Raw genomic sequence first — 16,760 nt, forward strand, 5'->3', positions numbered from 1 at the left:
GATTTCAGCAGCTTTTACTGATACCTTTGTAACACACATTATGTTCTCTCCCCTCCCCGTCCCATGCTACTTGACCCAGTACTTAATTGAGAAAGGTACTGATTCCAGGGTATGAGGAATCTAGTGAAAAGAAATGGCTTGATTCCTCATTACCACATCTCAGGATCCCAGGCTTCTTTTTGTAATGCTGAGTAAGATTTCAGTGAACTGATATGAGTAGGGTTGTAAAGTGTTAAGACCTTAAATGGTTTAGCCCCTCTCCTGCCACCCTCCCCTTCTTTTCTGACCTCAGCTCTTATCACTCTTTTGCTTCAACTGTGATGTCCTATTTCCTTGCTATTTCTCAAACACTTCAAGGGTGTTCCTGCCTCAGGCCTTTTTACGTGTGTGCTTTTTTCTTTCTGGTACTTTTCCCACATATAAATCAACTAACTTGCGCTTTTACCTTGTACAGATCTTCTCAAATGTCATCTTAATCTTTGAGGCTTTCCCTGACCTCTGAAGAATGACACCCTCTTTCCCTGCTGCTGCTAAGTTGCTTCAGTCGTGTCCGACTCTGAGGGACCCCATAGACGGCAGCCCACCAGGCTCCCTGTCCCTGTGATTCTCCAGGCAAGAACACTGGAGTGGGTTGCCATTTCCTTCTCCAGTGCGTGAAAGTGAAGTCGCTCAGTCCTGCCCGACTCCTAGCAACCTCATGGACTGCAGCCTCCTCCGTCCATGGGATTTTCCAGGCAAGAGTACAGGAGTGGGTTGCCGTTGCCTTCTCCCCTCTTTCCCTGAGTCCCTCTTTATTTCTTGCCTGAACACCATCTGGGATCCTGTATGTCCTGTTTACCCTCATTGGGATTTTAAGTTCCGTGAGGACAGGGACTAGGTTTTGTTCATTGTCATATCTCACCAGTGCTATAAACAGTGCCACAACAGTGCCCAGAACTGTCCCTAGCACTTAGTGGAACGAATGAATTCTTTCCTTTCTTCTCTTTTAGTATATTTCTACGTTGGACAACATTTTTGTAGTTGGAGAAAACCCTTGATGTATTAAGCAATTCAGTTCTTTTAGGTTAGTGCAAAAGCATTAATAGAGTTTACTAAGAAAAGAACCTTTTTTTTTTTTGAGTGCCACTTTTTTGGGTGTTTTGTTTTTGGTTGGGAAAGCATCATACCTATTGAAAAATTTCAGAATGAAGAGGGGCATGTAATTGAAATGAAACAAGCAAGAGAAAGTAAAAATACTATTTGAATAGCCTTAATGTGAACAAGTAATTTTATAAAACTCTTTATTTCTTCCAGGGGACATAGGTTCTCTATGTTTTGTCCTTAAAACTCTAGCAGGAAGGGGAACCCTTTCTAGGGCCCGAGAATGGGCCCTTGTCTAACACTGGGAGGCGAATTGTCTTGAGAGGACACACGTGCTGACAAAGCAAGAGACTTTGTTGGGAAGGAGCACCCGAGTGGAGAGTGGGAGAGTGAGGGAGCCCAGGAGGACTGCCCTGCCTCGTGGCTCGCAGTCTCAGGTTTCATGGGGTGGGATCAGTTTCCAGGTTGTCTCTGACTCAGGGTCCTTCCTGGTGGTACGGGTAACACTCAGCCAGGATGCATTCTGGGAGGTTGGTGTTGTTGTGTATTTTATATTTATTTTAGACTAGGAAATGATGTTAGACAAAATGCAAATTCGAGCAATTTTGTTACTGGAGTTCAGAATGGGTCATAAGAATCAGAGACAACTCACAATATCAACAACACATTTAGCTCAGGAACTGCTAACGAATGTACAATGCAGTGGTGGTGCAAGAAGTTTTGCAAAGGAGTTGAGAGCCTTGAAGATGAAGATTGCAGTGGCTGGCCATCGGAAATGAAAATGACCAATTGAGAGCCATCATCGAAGCTGATCCTCTTAAAACTACACAAGAAGTTGCCAAAGAACTCAACGTCACCCTCAACTATTCTTTGGTTCTTCCGCATTTGAAGCAAATTGGAGATATGTGAAAAAGCTCGAAAAGTTTTTGCCTAATGAGCTGACCACAAATCAAAAATATCGTCTTTTTGAAGTTCCATTTTCTCTTGTTCTGTGCAGCAACAAGAAACTGTTTCTTGATTGGTTTGTGATGTGGGACAAAAAGTGAATTTTATATGACAACCAGCAGTGATGGCTCAGTGGTTGGACCAGAAGAAGCTTCCAAGTGCTTCCCAAAGCCAGACTTGTACCAAAAAATGTCACGGTCACTGTTTGGTGGTCTGCTGCTGGTCTGATCCACTGCAGCTTTCTGAATTCCAGCAAAACCATTACATCTGACAAGTATGCTTAGCAGATCAATGAAATGCACCAAAAACTGCAACGCCTCCTACCAGCATTGGTCAACAGAAAGGGCCCAATTCTTCTCCACGGCAACACCCAACTGCATGTCACACAGCCAACGCTTCAGAAGTTGAACTAATTGGGCTACAAAGTCTCATCCACCATATTCACCTAACCTCTGACCAACCGACTACCATTTCTTCAAGCATGTGAACAACTTTTTTGCGGGGAAAACACTACTACAACCAGCAGGAGACAGAAAATGCCTTCCAAGAGTTCACTGAATCCTGAAGCACAGATTTTTACGCTACAGGAATAAACAGACTTTTCTCATTGGCAAAAGTGTGTTGATTGTAATGGTTCCTATTTTGATAAAAAAAGATGTGATTGAGCCTAGTTACAATGATTTAATGTGGTAAGTTTTCATAGGTGGCTCAAATGGTAAAGTGACTGTCTGCAATGCAGGAGACCCGAGTTCGATCCCTGGGTGGGGAAGATCCCCTGGAGAAGGAAACGGCAACCCACTCCAGTACTCTTGCCTGGAAAATTCCATGGACCGAGGAGCCTGGTAGGCTACAGTTCATGGGATCGCAAAGAGTCGGACACGACTGAGCGACTTCACTTTCTCACTTTCTCGTGGCCTGTGGGATCTTAGTTCGCTGACCAAGAATGCCCGGGAATTGAGCCCTTGCCCCTTGCAGTGGAAGCAGAGTCTTCACCACTGGACCGCCAGGGAAGTCCCTGCACTCTTGTTTCTTCAGTGCCCCTCCCTTGTTTCTGCATTCCATTCCTTCGATGATTAGCCGCTGTTTGAACCTTTGTAAGGAAAGTCAGGGAGGCTGAATGAAGCCTATTTCCTTCAAACAAGAAACTAGGACACAGAAAGACTTGTGCCCAGGAGCCTCATAGGATCCTGCTCAGTTTCACTGTCCTGAGGGCTGGGATTTCAGTGTATTCTCACTGCCCAAGACCTCTCCCACCTCCCCCCTATGCAAACGTTTGAGAACCCTGGGACAAAGTAGTTTGAAAAGCTTTCACATAGTTTCATTAGATACATTAATATTTTAAGGCTTTGCTTTTAAAGGACGTGGTCAAACTGTTAAGAGTCCAGGACTTTCCTGATGGTCCAGTGGTTAAGAATCCACCCTGCAGTACAGGGGACGTGGGTTTGATCCGTGGTTGGGAAACTAAGATCCCACATGCCATGGAGCAGCTAAGCCAGTGCTCCTCAACTGCTGAGCCCGTGTGCCCCAACTAGATAGTCCATGCGCCACAATGACAGATCCTGCACAATGCAAGGAAGAAGGTCCTGTGTGCTACAGCCGGGATCCCGCGCAGCCAAATAAATATTAAAACCAAATCAAAACAATCCGGAAAGCAAAAAAAGAATCCAGAAAAAAGGCTATTTCAGATATTTTCAGTTCAGTTCAGTTGCTCAGTCGTGTCCGACTCTTTGCGACCCCATGAATCGCAGCACACCAGGCCTCCCTGTCCATCACCTTCTCCTGGAGTTCACTCAAACTTATGTCCATCGAGTTGGTGATGTCATCCAGCCATCTCATCCTCTGTCGTCCACTTCTCTTCCTGCCCCCAATCCTTCCCAGCGTCAGAGTCTTTTCCAATGAGTCAGCTCTTCGCATGAGGTGGCCAAAGTACTGGAGTTTCAGCTTTAGCATCATTCCTTCCAAAGAACACCCAGGGCTGATCTTCAGAATGGACTGGTTGGATCTCCTTGCAGTCCAAGGGACTCTCAAGAGTCTTCTCCAACACCATAGTTTAAAAGCATCAATTCTTCGGCGCTCAGCTTTCTTCACAGTCCGACTCTCACATCCATACATGACCACTGGAAAAACCATAGCCTTGACTAGATGGACATTTGTTGGCAAAGTAATGTCTCTGCTTTTGAATATGCTGTCTAGCTTGGTCATAACTTTTCTTCCAAGGAGTAAGTGTCTTTTAATTTCATGGCTGCAATCACCATCTGAAGTGATTTTGGAGCCCCAAAAGATAAAGTCTGACACTGTTTCCACTGTTTCCCCATCTGTTTGCCATGAAGTGATGGGACCAGATGCCATGATCTTTGTTTTCTGAATGTTGAGCTTTAAGCCAACTTTTTCACTCTCCTCTTTCACTTTTATCAAGAGGCTTTTTATTTCCTCTTCACTTTCTGCCATAAGGGTAGTGTCATCTGCATATCTGAGGTGATTGATATTTCTCCCAGCAATCTTGATTCCAGCTTGTGCTTCTTCCAGCCCAGTTTTCTCATGATGTACTCTGCATATAAGTTAAATAAGCAGGGTAGCAATATACAGCCTTGACGTACTCCTTTTGCTATTTGGAACCAGTCTGTTGTTCCATGTTCAGTTCTGTTTCTTCCTGACCTGCATACAGGTTTCTCAAGAGGCAGGTCAGGTGGTCTGGTATTCCCATCTCTTTCAGAATTTTCCAGTTTATTGTGATCCACACAGTCAAAGGCTTAGGTTCAACTTAACTAATATAATTAGAAGGGAGAGCTTTTTTTTTCTTGAGGAAATTAGTACGTAATACTTTGTTTTTCTTTGTATACGTGAGTCCTGCCAGTTTTAAAATACCAAAATTTATAATCTGAGCATCCACAGTAGGTGGCCTCTTGTAACTTGAAGAAATTTTTTTGGCCAATGCTTTTCGAAAACTATGAATTTGTAAGTTTTGAAGTGTTAAAAAACAATTCTGTTATAAATGTATATGTTATAGAGTAGATAAATATATAGCTATGGAGGTAGGAGTAAATAGTGTATGAATGTTGGTATCATACAGTAAAGACATGACTTACAAACACTGGGTACTTGGTGCTGAAGGGGTTGCTTGAAAAGAAGGGGACTTAAAATTGTATAATGGTGACATAATATTGATTTTTACTTTGTTTTCCATATAAAAATTTGAAGAGAAGAAAATACTGTTATTTTTAGCATTTCTGTCATTTTGGTTTTATATGTAATTCAGAGGAGTTCATTTAGTTGACATAAATCATCATGTTGCTTTTTCAGTATCAGTTTCTGAAACTACAGGTCACATGTATATAGAAATCATCAATTCTGTACTCCTGTGAATTCACTTAACATGGATTTCTTTTCATAGGGAACCAGGTTGGAGACCTAAGATCCCACATCCTGTCCTGGACAGCCAGAAAAAAACCAACCAGAGAACCCTTTAAAAAATGTTAACAGCTCATAAACTAGTTAGTTCTTAATGGTTTTCTTTGTCTTAAAATTCTAGGAATTGAAGCCCTTTTTTATGAAGGAAGTTGGCAGTCACTTTGATGATTTTGTGACCAATCTCATCGAAAGATCCACATCATTAGACAATGGTGGTTGTGCTCTCACGTCCTTTTCTATTTTTGAGGGAGACAACAACCACAGAGCTAAGTAAGTAGAAATAGTTTCTTTTAATGCACACATATAGTCTAGTACAGCTCAGTGGGTAAAATGCCTGGGTTCACACCCTAGCATCACCTTTTATTAGCTGTATATTGCTGTTTTAACCTCTTTTAACCCACTGAAGGGTGGGTTTCTTCATCTTACTGTGTGGATTATAACAAACAGCATACCTCATTTAAGACTGTGCTGACTCATAAAATAACATGGCCAATGCTTGTTGAAATCTTTACCTTTAAACGAAACAGTGACCCTGTGAGGCAGATGTTATAACTGTCTGCATATTACGAATTTGGGAATCTGAAGCACAGAGCAGTTAAATGTCCAAGATAACACAGTGGGAATTTGAACCCAGAGTCTGTCTCCAGCGTCAGTGCTCTTCCCTATGTCATAATCCTGCCACCCTATCGTACTCGGTACAGTACTTGTAATAGAGTACAATGCAAGTAGTTATTCTTATTGGTCAGCCATCCAGAGCCTTAGAGGGAAGGGAGGGCTGTCAAAGGCCAGTGTGTGCTAATGGGCCATTTTGTGCTTTCCTTGGTTTTATGCCTTGTTGGTCTCTTGACAGTCTGCTGTTCTGGAGAACAGTTTTGATCAGGAGAGTCACCAGAAGTGCTAGGGGTACTACAAGAAACCTTGAAGAAGATGATAGGGATAGATGTTAAAATGGGAGGTTTTAGTAACTGGAGGCACTTTTTTAGATCATGGGGCTGTTGGGGATTGTTGGAAGACCTTAGGAGTTGTTGTTGTGAAAGTTGTGTCCGACTCTTTGTGATCCCCTGGACTATACAGTCCATGGAATTCTCCAGGCCAGAATACTGGAGTGGATAACCTTTCCCTTCTCCAGGGGATCTTCCCAACCCAGGGATCAAACCCTGGTCTCCCTCATTATAGGTGGGTTCTTTACCAGCTGAGGCACAAGGGATCATAAATAACAGTGCCGTTTTGGAGGACAGATCAATAATAGTATGTGAACTGAGTAAAGTATGACTGGAGTCTTGTCTTTAGGAATATTTAGGAGAAGGAAGAGTGGTTGTCAATCTGTCATTCCAGGAATGCATCTATCTCCATAGGGTGGCCGCGCATTTCCAGGAGGCTTAAGTGCTGCTCTGGTTAGGTTTGCCTAACATCTCTTCCTTCGTAATCAGATGTATCTGCACCTACCTCATAGCGTTGCTCAGAAGGAGCAAATGCGTTAACATGCGTAAAACCCTAACACAGTACCTGGATCATAGTGAGAAGGCAGTTAATTAATATTACAAGCTATAGTTGGTAGTATTTATTCCTTCTCTTTATCCATAGGTTTAAATTTCTTGTTATATTTGAAGTACTCATATTTTATTTTAATTTTTGGTCTTCCCAGAGATCTGAGAGCACCTCCAGAACATGGAAAGATTTTTGTTATAAGGCGATCTGTCTTAGAGTAAGTATTTTTAGTTGTTTTGGTTATTTGTGTGAATTTTTAAAAATCAAGCTATTCTGATTGTTAGAATCACTGTGTAATCTATGAATGTTTGTTTGTTCTGTGTTCATATAATCCATTAGTTTTAATACTTCTTTTTGTATCTCATGCTCCTCCTTTGATTTTTTTTGGTTCTGTGTCTGGTTTCAAAGGAGAAGTTGTATGTAAGAGTGGTTATGGGTCCTCTGATAAATTCCTTGAAGTTGTGCTTCAGAGAATTGGTTACCCAAGAGCTGGAACAAAACTTTCCCAATTAGGTAAATCACTTTTGAGACAGTATTGCTGCCTTCTTGATACATAAGTTTTTTTCATCTCTCTTTAGCTAGGCTTTGAGACTTGATAGCTTTCTCAAATTTACTTATTTTAGAACCCTAGTTGTGCAGATTTTTTTCCCTTAATTAATTAATATTTATTTATTTGGCTGTGCTGGGTTTCAGTTGAGGCACATGGAATCTTTAGTTGCAGCGTACAAACTCTTAGCTGCGGCGTGTGAGATCTAGTTCCCTGACCAGGGATCAAACCCAGACCCCCTGCCTTGGAACCTCGGAGTCTTAGCCACTGGACCACCAGGGAAGCCTCCTTATTTTGTTTATTTTTAATTGAAGGATAATTACAATATTGTGTTAATTTCTGCCATGTATCAATATGGATCAGTCATAGCAGTTTTGTAGATTTTATGGGGGAAAAATAGGCTATGTAGACTAATTGTGGCAACCTCATTTGTGAACTGAAAATTAAAAGTGTATTTTGAGTAGGTAATGAGCATTTCTTTTGAAATGCTCTGTGAGTAGGTAATTATTATTCATTTCTTTATAAGAATATTGATACTCATTAGTAATATTTCGTGATTACTGTTGAGATATTTTTGGAGCATGGATTAAGCATCTTCATGTGAAGAGTCGACTCATTGGAAAAGACTCTGATGCTGGGAGGGATTGGGGGCAGGAGGAGAAGGGGACGACCGAGGATGAGATGGCTGGATGGCATCATGGACTCGATGGACGTGAGTCTGAGTGAACTCTGGGAGATGGTGGTGGACAAGGAGGCCTGACGTGCTGCGATTCATGGGGTCGCGAAGAGTTGGACACGACTGAGTGACTAAACTGAACTGAACTGAACTACTTTGAAGTAAAGTCTTTAATATTTGGTGTTTTAAAATATTGATTAAAAAATATTAATTTTCTTTGAACTGTATTTACAGTGAGCTGTTAGAAGTGGACCACATCAGAACAATATATCACATGTTCATTGCTCTCCTCATTCTCTTCATTCTCAGCACACTTGCAGTAGATTATATTGATGAAGGAAGGTAAGACAGCATACCTGTTTAGTGGATGCATGGGGTGTTGAGAGTTTTCCCTGTATTTATATTCTGGGGGGAAAAAAAAGATTCAGTTAAATTGCTTCAGAAAATCCCAGAGCAGCTGGTTCAAGAGTGAGATTCCTCTCTCTTGAAAAGTACAACCAAAAAGAATATTAGAAGTTTTATTACTTTTAACTTTTTAAATGATCTGTTTTAATAGACCGTATTAGTTGTTTCTAGGTAATTTTCCTTTAGGAAAATTTGGAGAGAATTTTGTGTATATAACATCAATTTTCTACTGTGGTATGTGTTGTATTTTGTTTCTAAAAATAGGGTAGCTTATTGGAATTTAATGTTTGAAATTTGAGATAATGATGTATATTAGATTTTCAGATTGTACTATTTCTTTCTGAAAAACCATTGTTTGTACATAACTGATTGCTGTTTTCAGGTATTAACTTTGCCATAGAATATTTCAGAGTTTAAAAAAATCCATTAATGTGAGAATCTACTCATTGGGAAGTTCTGAGTCTTAGTATTTTAGATATCATATGTTCAAAGACCATATTATCCTATGGCTTTTAGAAAATAAATAAATTGTGAAGTGGAGGCTTAGGAGCACAAATGTTATGTCCATGACTTCTGTTTATTAGTGTTGTTTGCCGAAGTTGAGGGTTTGGGGTCTGAAAGTATTGAATTTTATGAATAAGTATGTATTAAAAAATCCACTTCTGTATTCTGTTTTTTCTCCCCAGGCTGGTGCTTGAGTTCAATCTCATTTCTTATGCTTTTGGGAAACTTAGTGTTGCTATGTGGACGTGGTTCACCATGTTCTTATGTACACTTATAGTTCCTTATTTCCTGTTTCAACGCTGGGCCAGAGGCTATCACAGGACTTCTCATCCATTGGTCTATTCTTTCATACACTGCTTCCTTTTTGTAGTCTTCCAGATTGGAGTTCTAGGTTTAGGACCACTTTATGTTGTGTTAGCATATACACTACCACCAGCTTCCCGGTTCATTGTTATACTTGAACAGGTAAGATTTTGAGTGCACCTAGTGCAATGATTTGCTTAGTTAATAATTCAGTTACTTTTGTTTATTAGTTGGATAAATTTTCATATCTAGTTCTTTAGGCTCTTAATTATAAAATTAAAGTGTTAGCAAGATCATCTTTTTAAAATTCGTTCTATCTTCAGTGTTCTCTAATTCTTGACAATTGAAATAAATTGAACTATTCTGGATGAATTCAAATTTAGTTCTTGAACATTTTTTGTAGAAGCCATCTGAATTAGAAAATATTTTTGTCATTAAAAACTCTACTTTTAAAGTGTCAGATTGATTGTTTGTCATACAACCATCTAAAAGATTTATTTCGCTTGTATGCCCTTCAGAATTTTCTGACTTATATTGGCTATCTATAATGTAACAATGGATTGGTTCAAAATGGGGAAAGGAGTACATCAAGGCTGTATATTGTCACCCTGCTTGTTTAACTTATATGCAGAGTACATTATGGAAAATGCCAGGTGGGATGAATCACAAGTTAGAATCGAAATTGCTGGGAAAAATAACAATAATTTCAGATATGCAGATAATACCACTCTAATGGCAGAAAGTGAAGAGGGACTACACAGCCTCTTGATGAGGGTAAAAGAGGGGAGTGAAAAAGCTGGCTTAAAACTCAGCATTCAAAAAACTGAGTTCATGGCATCTGGTCTCATAATTTCACGGTAAATAGAAGGGGGAAAAGTGGAATCAGTGACAGATTTTCTTCTCTTGAGCTCCAAAGTCACTGCAGGTGGTGAGTACAGCGATGAAGTTAAAAGATACTTGCTCCTTGGAAGGAAAGCTATGACAAACCTAGACAGCATATTAAAAAGCAGAGACATCACTGCTGACAAAGGTCCATCATGTCAAAGCTATGGTTTTTTCAGTGGTTATATACGGATGTGAGAGTTGGACCATAAAGAAGGCTGAGCACTAAAGAATTGATGCTTTCGGACTGTGGTGCTGGAGAAGACACTTGAGAGTCCCTTGGACTACAGGGAAATCAAACCAGTCAATCCGAACAGAAATCAGTCCTGACTATTCATTGGGAAGGACTAATGCTGAAGCTTCAATACTTTGTCCATCTGATGTGAAGAGCCAACTCACTGGGAAAGATTGAGGGCAGGAGAAGAAGGCGTCAGAGGTTGAGATGGTTGTTTGGCATCACTGATTCAGCTGGCATGAGTCTGAGCAAACTTCAGGAGATAGTGAAGGACAGGGAAGCCTGGTGTACTGCAGTCCATGGAGTGGCAAAGAGTCGGACATGACGGCCACTGAACAGCAGGAACAGCAGTACTCTGCTTGGTTGTCTGTAATGCTCTGTTTGATAGAAAGGACTATTTCAGGAGACTTTCTTTGAACAGGCTTTTAATTTTTCAATTTATAATGTACATGTAATAGAGGTGTTAGATGCAAAATAATTTGAGTAATAACATATCCCTCTTGAGAAGTCTTCACTTTTAGTCCGTTAAAGTGAGTTTGAGTTGGCATATACAGAATTAATAGCTCTTTATGTGATTATAATCTTGTGCTGTTCAGTGGTTGCTTATAGGAGACAAGACAGTGATAGAAAAGTCATGTTTCCTTCCCTCTCCTTTGCAGATTCGTTTTATAATGAAGGCCCACTCATTTGTCAGAGAGAATGTGCCTCGGGTACTCAATTCAGCCGAGAAGAAATCAAGTATGTAATTCCAGAATTCAAAGGATTGTTCGTAGGGTATTTCAACCTTTTAGGGTGTTTACTGGGATTGATTGTATATTACATTCTGTAGAGATTATGTTTGGTTTTAAATATAAGGATCCAAAAAACAAAAAACCTGACTTGTTAGGAAGGAGAAATATATCTATGTCTATATCTATATTTATATATATATATGGTCTGTATTAATTTGGAAGACTTTCTTGCTATTTCCTGATTGTTTCTATTTTACCTTTGTAGCAACCCAAATTTAAAAACACTGATTATTAGACTCTTGCAACTTTGCATTATTTGTGTAGAATTTTTTTTAAAATTTATTTTATTTGGAGGATAATTACAATATTGTGATGGTTTTTGCCATACATCAGCAGGAATTGGCCCCAGGTATACAAGTGTCTCCTGCATCCTGAACGCCCCTCCCACTTCCCTCCTCACCCTATCCCCCTGGGTTACCCCAGAGCCCTGGCTTTGGGTGCCCTGCTTCATGCATCAAAGGAGACTGGTAGAATAGATGCCCTGGTCATCTATTTTACATATGGTAATATACTTGTTTCAATGCTATTCTTTCAAATCATGCCACCCTTGCCTTCTCCCACAGAGTCCAAACGTCTGTTCTTTACATCTGTGTCTCTTTTGCTGTCTTGCATATAGGATCATCGTTACTGTCTTTCTAAGTTTCATATATATGCCTTAATATACAGTATTGATGTTTCTCTTTCTGACTTACTTCACTCTGTATAATAGGCTCCAGGTTCATCCACCTCATTAGAACTGACTCAGATGCGTTCCAATGGGAAATGAGTAATATCCCATTTTATATGGGATATCTAGGTTGCTTCCATGTCCTGGCTGTTGTAAACAGTGCTGCAATGAACATTGGGGTACATGTGTCTCTTTCAATTCTAGTTTCCTCAGTGTGTATGCCCAGCAGTGGGATTGCTGGGTTGTCTGGCAGTTTGGTTTCCGGTTTTTTAAGGAATCTCCACACTGTTCTCCATAGCGGCTGTACCAGTTTGCATTCTCACCAACAGTGTAAGAGGGTTCCCTTTTCTCCACGCCCTCTCCAGCGTTTGTTGTTTGTAGACTTTTTGATGGTGGCTTTTCTGACTGCTGTGAGATGATACCTCGTTGTTTTGATTTGCATTTCTTTAATAATGAGTGATGTTGAGCACCTTTTCATGTGTTTGTTAGCCATCTGTACGTCGTCTTTGGAGAAATGTCTGTTTAGTTCTTTGGCTCACTTTTTGGTTGGGTTGTTTGTTTTTCTGGTGTTGAGCAGCATGCAGCTGCTTGTATATTTTGGAGATTAATTCTTTTTCAGTTGCTTCATTTACTGTTATTTTCTCCCGTTCTGAAGGCTGCCTTTGCACCTTGCTTATAGTTTCCTTCATTGCTCAAATGCTTGTAAGTTTAATTAGGTCCCATTTGTTTATTGTTTCTATTTCCATTACTCTGGGAGGTGGGTCGTAGAGGATTTTTCTGTGATTTATGTCAGAGGGTGTTCTGCCTATGTAGAATGTTAATAGATTCGTTACGCGCTTTATGCCTATGTGCCATCTCCTTCCAAATCAAGGAGTCACAGGAATAACTTAACTTAAAAGGATGAAAAGTGAAGTCACTCAGTTGTGTTCAACTCTTTGCGACCCCATGGACTATAGCCTACCAGTCTCCTCTGTCCATGGAATTTTTCAGGCAAAAGTACTGGAGTGGGTTGTCATTTCCTTCTCTAGAGAATCTTCCTGACCCAGGGATTGAACCCAGGTCTCCTGCATTGCAGGCAGATGCTTTAGCGTCTGAGCCACCAGGGAAGCCCACAGAGGGATTGGTAATATTCAGTTAATTTAGGGATAAGAAGTCATCATTTTGACAGAGCAAGAGGAAACATCATGAGCTAAGGAGAGGTGGCTTTTTGTCTTCCCTATTCTGTGCTTATTTTCCCCTTTCAGTTTTGCTGAAAGGAAATGAAGAGCCTCCAGTCTAACATAGTTTCCTTTTTCCAGGCACTGTTCCAGTACCCACAGTCAACCAGTACTTGTATTTCTTGTTTGCTCCTACCCTCATCTACCGTGACAACTATCCCAGGTAATGGCACTAGGAAGCAGAAATGGGATAGCACCAGAATGTGCCAGGAGTGAGGCGGTTAGGTGGGCCAGTTCCTATAGGAGTACAGAGCAGGACTACTGCTGGCATGGGAAATCCGGTGATTCTAGCAATCTGATTTGATTGCAGTAATTCTCAACAGAATTACAGATGTATTTCCTGTATCAAAAATGATGTTCTGTGTGGGGAAAATACTGTGAGGATCTTTTTTAAAGTTCGGTTATTTATTGAGAAAGTTGCTTTGTTTCTTCTTTTTTAGGACTCCAACTGTAAGATGGGGTTATGTGACTATGCAGTTTGCACAGGTGAGTTTTTTGAAGTGCCTGAGGTTTGTTGGTTGGTAGGAGATGGGGATTTGAATACAATAATAACTTAATATATTTAAAATATTGGTAAATTCATGTCTACCAGGAGCTCTGAAACTCTTACTGAAGTCTTTTATGTATGTGTGTGTGTGTGTGTGTGTATGTATTTTAATATTGTGGTAAAATCACATGGTGTACAACATACTGTTTTAACCATGTTTAACTGTACAGTTCTGTATTGCGCAACTCTCACCATCATCCATGTCTCGAAATTTTTCACCTTCCTAAATTGAAACTCTGTCCCCATTAAACACTAACTCCTCGTCCCCTCTCCTTACCCCAGCCTCAGGCATTTACTAATGTTCTTTCTGATTCTGTGAATTTGACTATTCTAGATATCTTGTGTAAGTGGAAACTCTTCCCAGTACAGTGACTGGTATTTGTTTTGCCAATACATCAAAAGTAATTTTCTATAATAAATATTTTTATTGTAATTAAAGTAATTCTACGTGGTTACTTCAGTTTGCATTGACACTAATTTCCCCCTCCCTTTCTATTTTTTATTATTGATACATATATATGTGTAGATGTGGTCTGACACTCTCCCAACCCTTTATCTGTATCATAAATCCCAGAAGAACAAATTTTAAAATCTTGTGTCAATCAAATAGCCATTTATGAAATAGGTTTTTTTTGTTATGGGTTTCATGTAACAGGAAAAGCAGATTTCAAAGTCTGATCTTTTAAAAATGCCATTCAGTAAAGGCTTGAGAATGGGTATGATAGATATTAGCCTTGAGTACTATCTCTGAAGGATTAAAGTTCAGTCTTATACACTGTGTTAAATGGTGTGTGTGTGTGTGTGTGTGTGTGTGTGTGTGTGTGTGTGTGTGTGTGTGTGTGTGTATTAGTTTATGGATCACGTAGGTATCTTCTTTTGAAGGAAAAAAATAACTTTTTATCTTTCCTGATCAAGCCACCATTATTATAATTATCTTTGTTATGTTCTAGGTTTTTGGTTGCCTTTTTTATGTGTACTACATCTTTGAAAGGCTCTGCACCCCCTTATTTCGGAATATCAAACAGGAGCCCTTTAGCGCTCGTGTTCTGATCTTATGTATATTTAACTCCATCTTGCCAGGTAATGTGGTTAGTGGTTAATATGGTCATTCATGAAGTTGCAAGGAAAGCAGAAAGCTATTGCATATGAGTACCTTTGATTGACCTGCTTTTCACTATAAACTCATCTACACATCTGTACCCATCTTTGATCTCTTTCCATATATCCCACAAATGAAGCATACTTCCTATCTCTGGCTATCCTTTCCATTTGTCATCTCACTTTCATTCAAGTTTTGCTTTCTCTGACTGTAGTGAATGCACATAGTCCATATCTATGCTTTATCTTCTCATTCACTGTTCAGTCACTCTACTCCTGCTCCTGATCGGACCAGGCCATTGAAATGGCCTTTATTAAAATCACTGATCTCCTCCAGTAGTTGGTTTAGCCCTTAATCTGTTTGATCTCCATGAAGCATTGAATGCTGTTGACGGCATGGTACAGTCTCTCTCGCCCCTCTTACTCTCCTGTCTTTCTGGCCATGCCGTACACAGCAGTGAGCAGCTTTCAGTTCCCTTTACTTACTCTTTCTCTTTTCTCTGCCCGTTAAATGGTATTAAATGGTATCGTCATGTCCTCTCTTCTTTCCCTCTGCCCCAGACATTTTCTAGTACCACTCCCCGCTTGCCCTTCAGTATTTACTCCAGTAAGTCTATCTGTCCTTCTGATAGAGTACGTGTTACTTATGTATATCTTCCTCACCAGGCTGCAAATTCCGTAAGCTCAAGGATTGTGTGTTATAGCCAGGTCAGCCAGTCATAGTCTCTCCTACACAGTCTTATACATAGTAGACTAATATTTTTGAAAGCGATGGGCATATAAATGGATATTTTAAAATACTGTGTAATGTATATAAAGTGCTGATGAACTTTGTTTATAGTGGAGGTGACATTTAGTATTTGGTATTAAAAAATAAACAGGCATTTGCCTGTTAGAAAGTTGCTTCCAGGTTGTGGGATGGATTCAAAGGCATGGAGTATTTTAGAATAATAGAAGTCTACTACCACGTTAAGCCATACATTTAGGCATTTCCGTTAAAAACAAGCTGGGTCATTTTCGTCTATAAAACCCACTTGGAAGAAAGTCATTTCTTTATTGGGTTGAAATAAAAAGACACCATATTGTTTCTGGAATGATAAGCTGGAATAATAACCTTAATTTTACAAAGTAATTTAGCTAAGCAAATGACAACATGTAATTAACTTAATAGTATATGAGCTATTTGGAAAGACTCTAATATTGTTCATCTTATTTTTAGGTGTGCTGATACTGTTGCTTATTTTTTTTGCCTTTTTGCACTGTTGGCTCAATGCCTTTGCTGAGATGTTACGCTTTGGTGACAGGATGTTTTACAAGGTAACATATACTTGGACTCATTCTCCTTTTCACGTTTTGTTTCCTCATTGTTAAGTATTTGAATATTGTTGGCTACTAGCCTTTTAACATAAATGTGAAGTCATTTTTCCCCACAGGTTTTACGAATATTGTCAGAAATTTTGTTGCTGATAAAAGTGACATAGTCTTGTCTTTTCTGCTACCTCTAACGTCTGCTCCCTTAGATCCAGATTTGGTTTCTACTGGATCCCATACTGGTGATTATAGTGGGAAAGCATGTGTCCAGAGGGCATTCTGAGACTTTACTGACTTTTTATTCATTTGAAATTGGCTGTCTGGTGCTGTAAGAGTGATCTCAGCAAATTGTTCTATGTAAGATTGTTCAACCGTTCGTGAAGGAAGTAACGTTTCCCTCCTTTGTTTTGAAAGGCTTTAATTCTGCCTCAGATAGCATTCTTATGCTTCCAAAGTTGGTATTAAGTTGTAGGCTGAGGCAGATCGGTTCTTAGTGTACTGTCCTAAGTCGCTTCAGTCGTGTCCAACTCTTTTCTACCCCGTGGACTGTAGCCTGCCAGGCTTCTCTGTCCATGGAGTTTTCCAGGCGAGATTGCCTGAGTGGGTTGCCATTTCCTCCCCCAGTGGTGGTCTGTAATCCTACCCAAAGTCCTCTA

General features: G+C 39.9%; 1 protein-coding gene across 2 annotated transcripts in view; it reads left to right on the top strand.

Moving 5' to 3' along the window:
- The window catches only part of SOAT1 (sterol O-acyltransferase 1), a 64,070-nt gene that overhangs the window by 40,133 nt on the left and 7,177 nt on the right, over nt 1–16,760 (top strand). For both annotated transcript variants that reach the window (XM_005690927.3, XM_005690926.2), the window contains exons 4-12: nt 5,555–5,703; nt 7,079–7,138; nt 8,379–8,486; nt 9,236–9,518; nt 11,133–11,211; nt 13,230–13,311; nt 13,589–13,634; nt 14,646–14,775; nt 16,013–16,110. In XM_005690927.3, coding sequence (XP_005690984.1) covers nt 5,555–5,703; nt 7,079–7,138; nt 8,379–8,486; nt 9,236–9,518; nt 11,133–11,211; nt 13,230–13,311; nt 13,589–13,634; nt 14,646–14,775; nt 16,013–16,110 — 1,035 coding nt within the window. The remainder of the gene's footprint in view (nt 1–5,554; nt 5,704–7,078; nt 7,139–8,378; nt 8,487–9,235; nt 9,519–11,132; nt 11,212–13,229; nt 13,312–13,588; nt 13,635–14,645; nt 14,776–16,012; nt 16,111–16,760) is intronic.

The sequence above is a fragment of the Capra hircus genome, chromosome 16 (genome assembly GCF_001704415.2).
Source record: "Capra hircus breed San Clemente chromosome 16, ASM170441v1, whole genome shotgun sequence".
Taxonomy (NCBI): Eukaryota; Metazoa; Chordata; class Mammalia; order Artiodactyla; family Bovidae; genus Capra; species Capra hircus.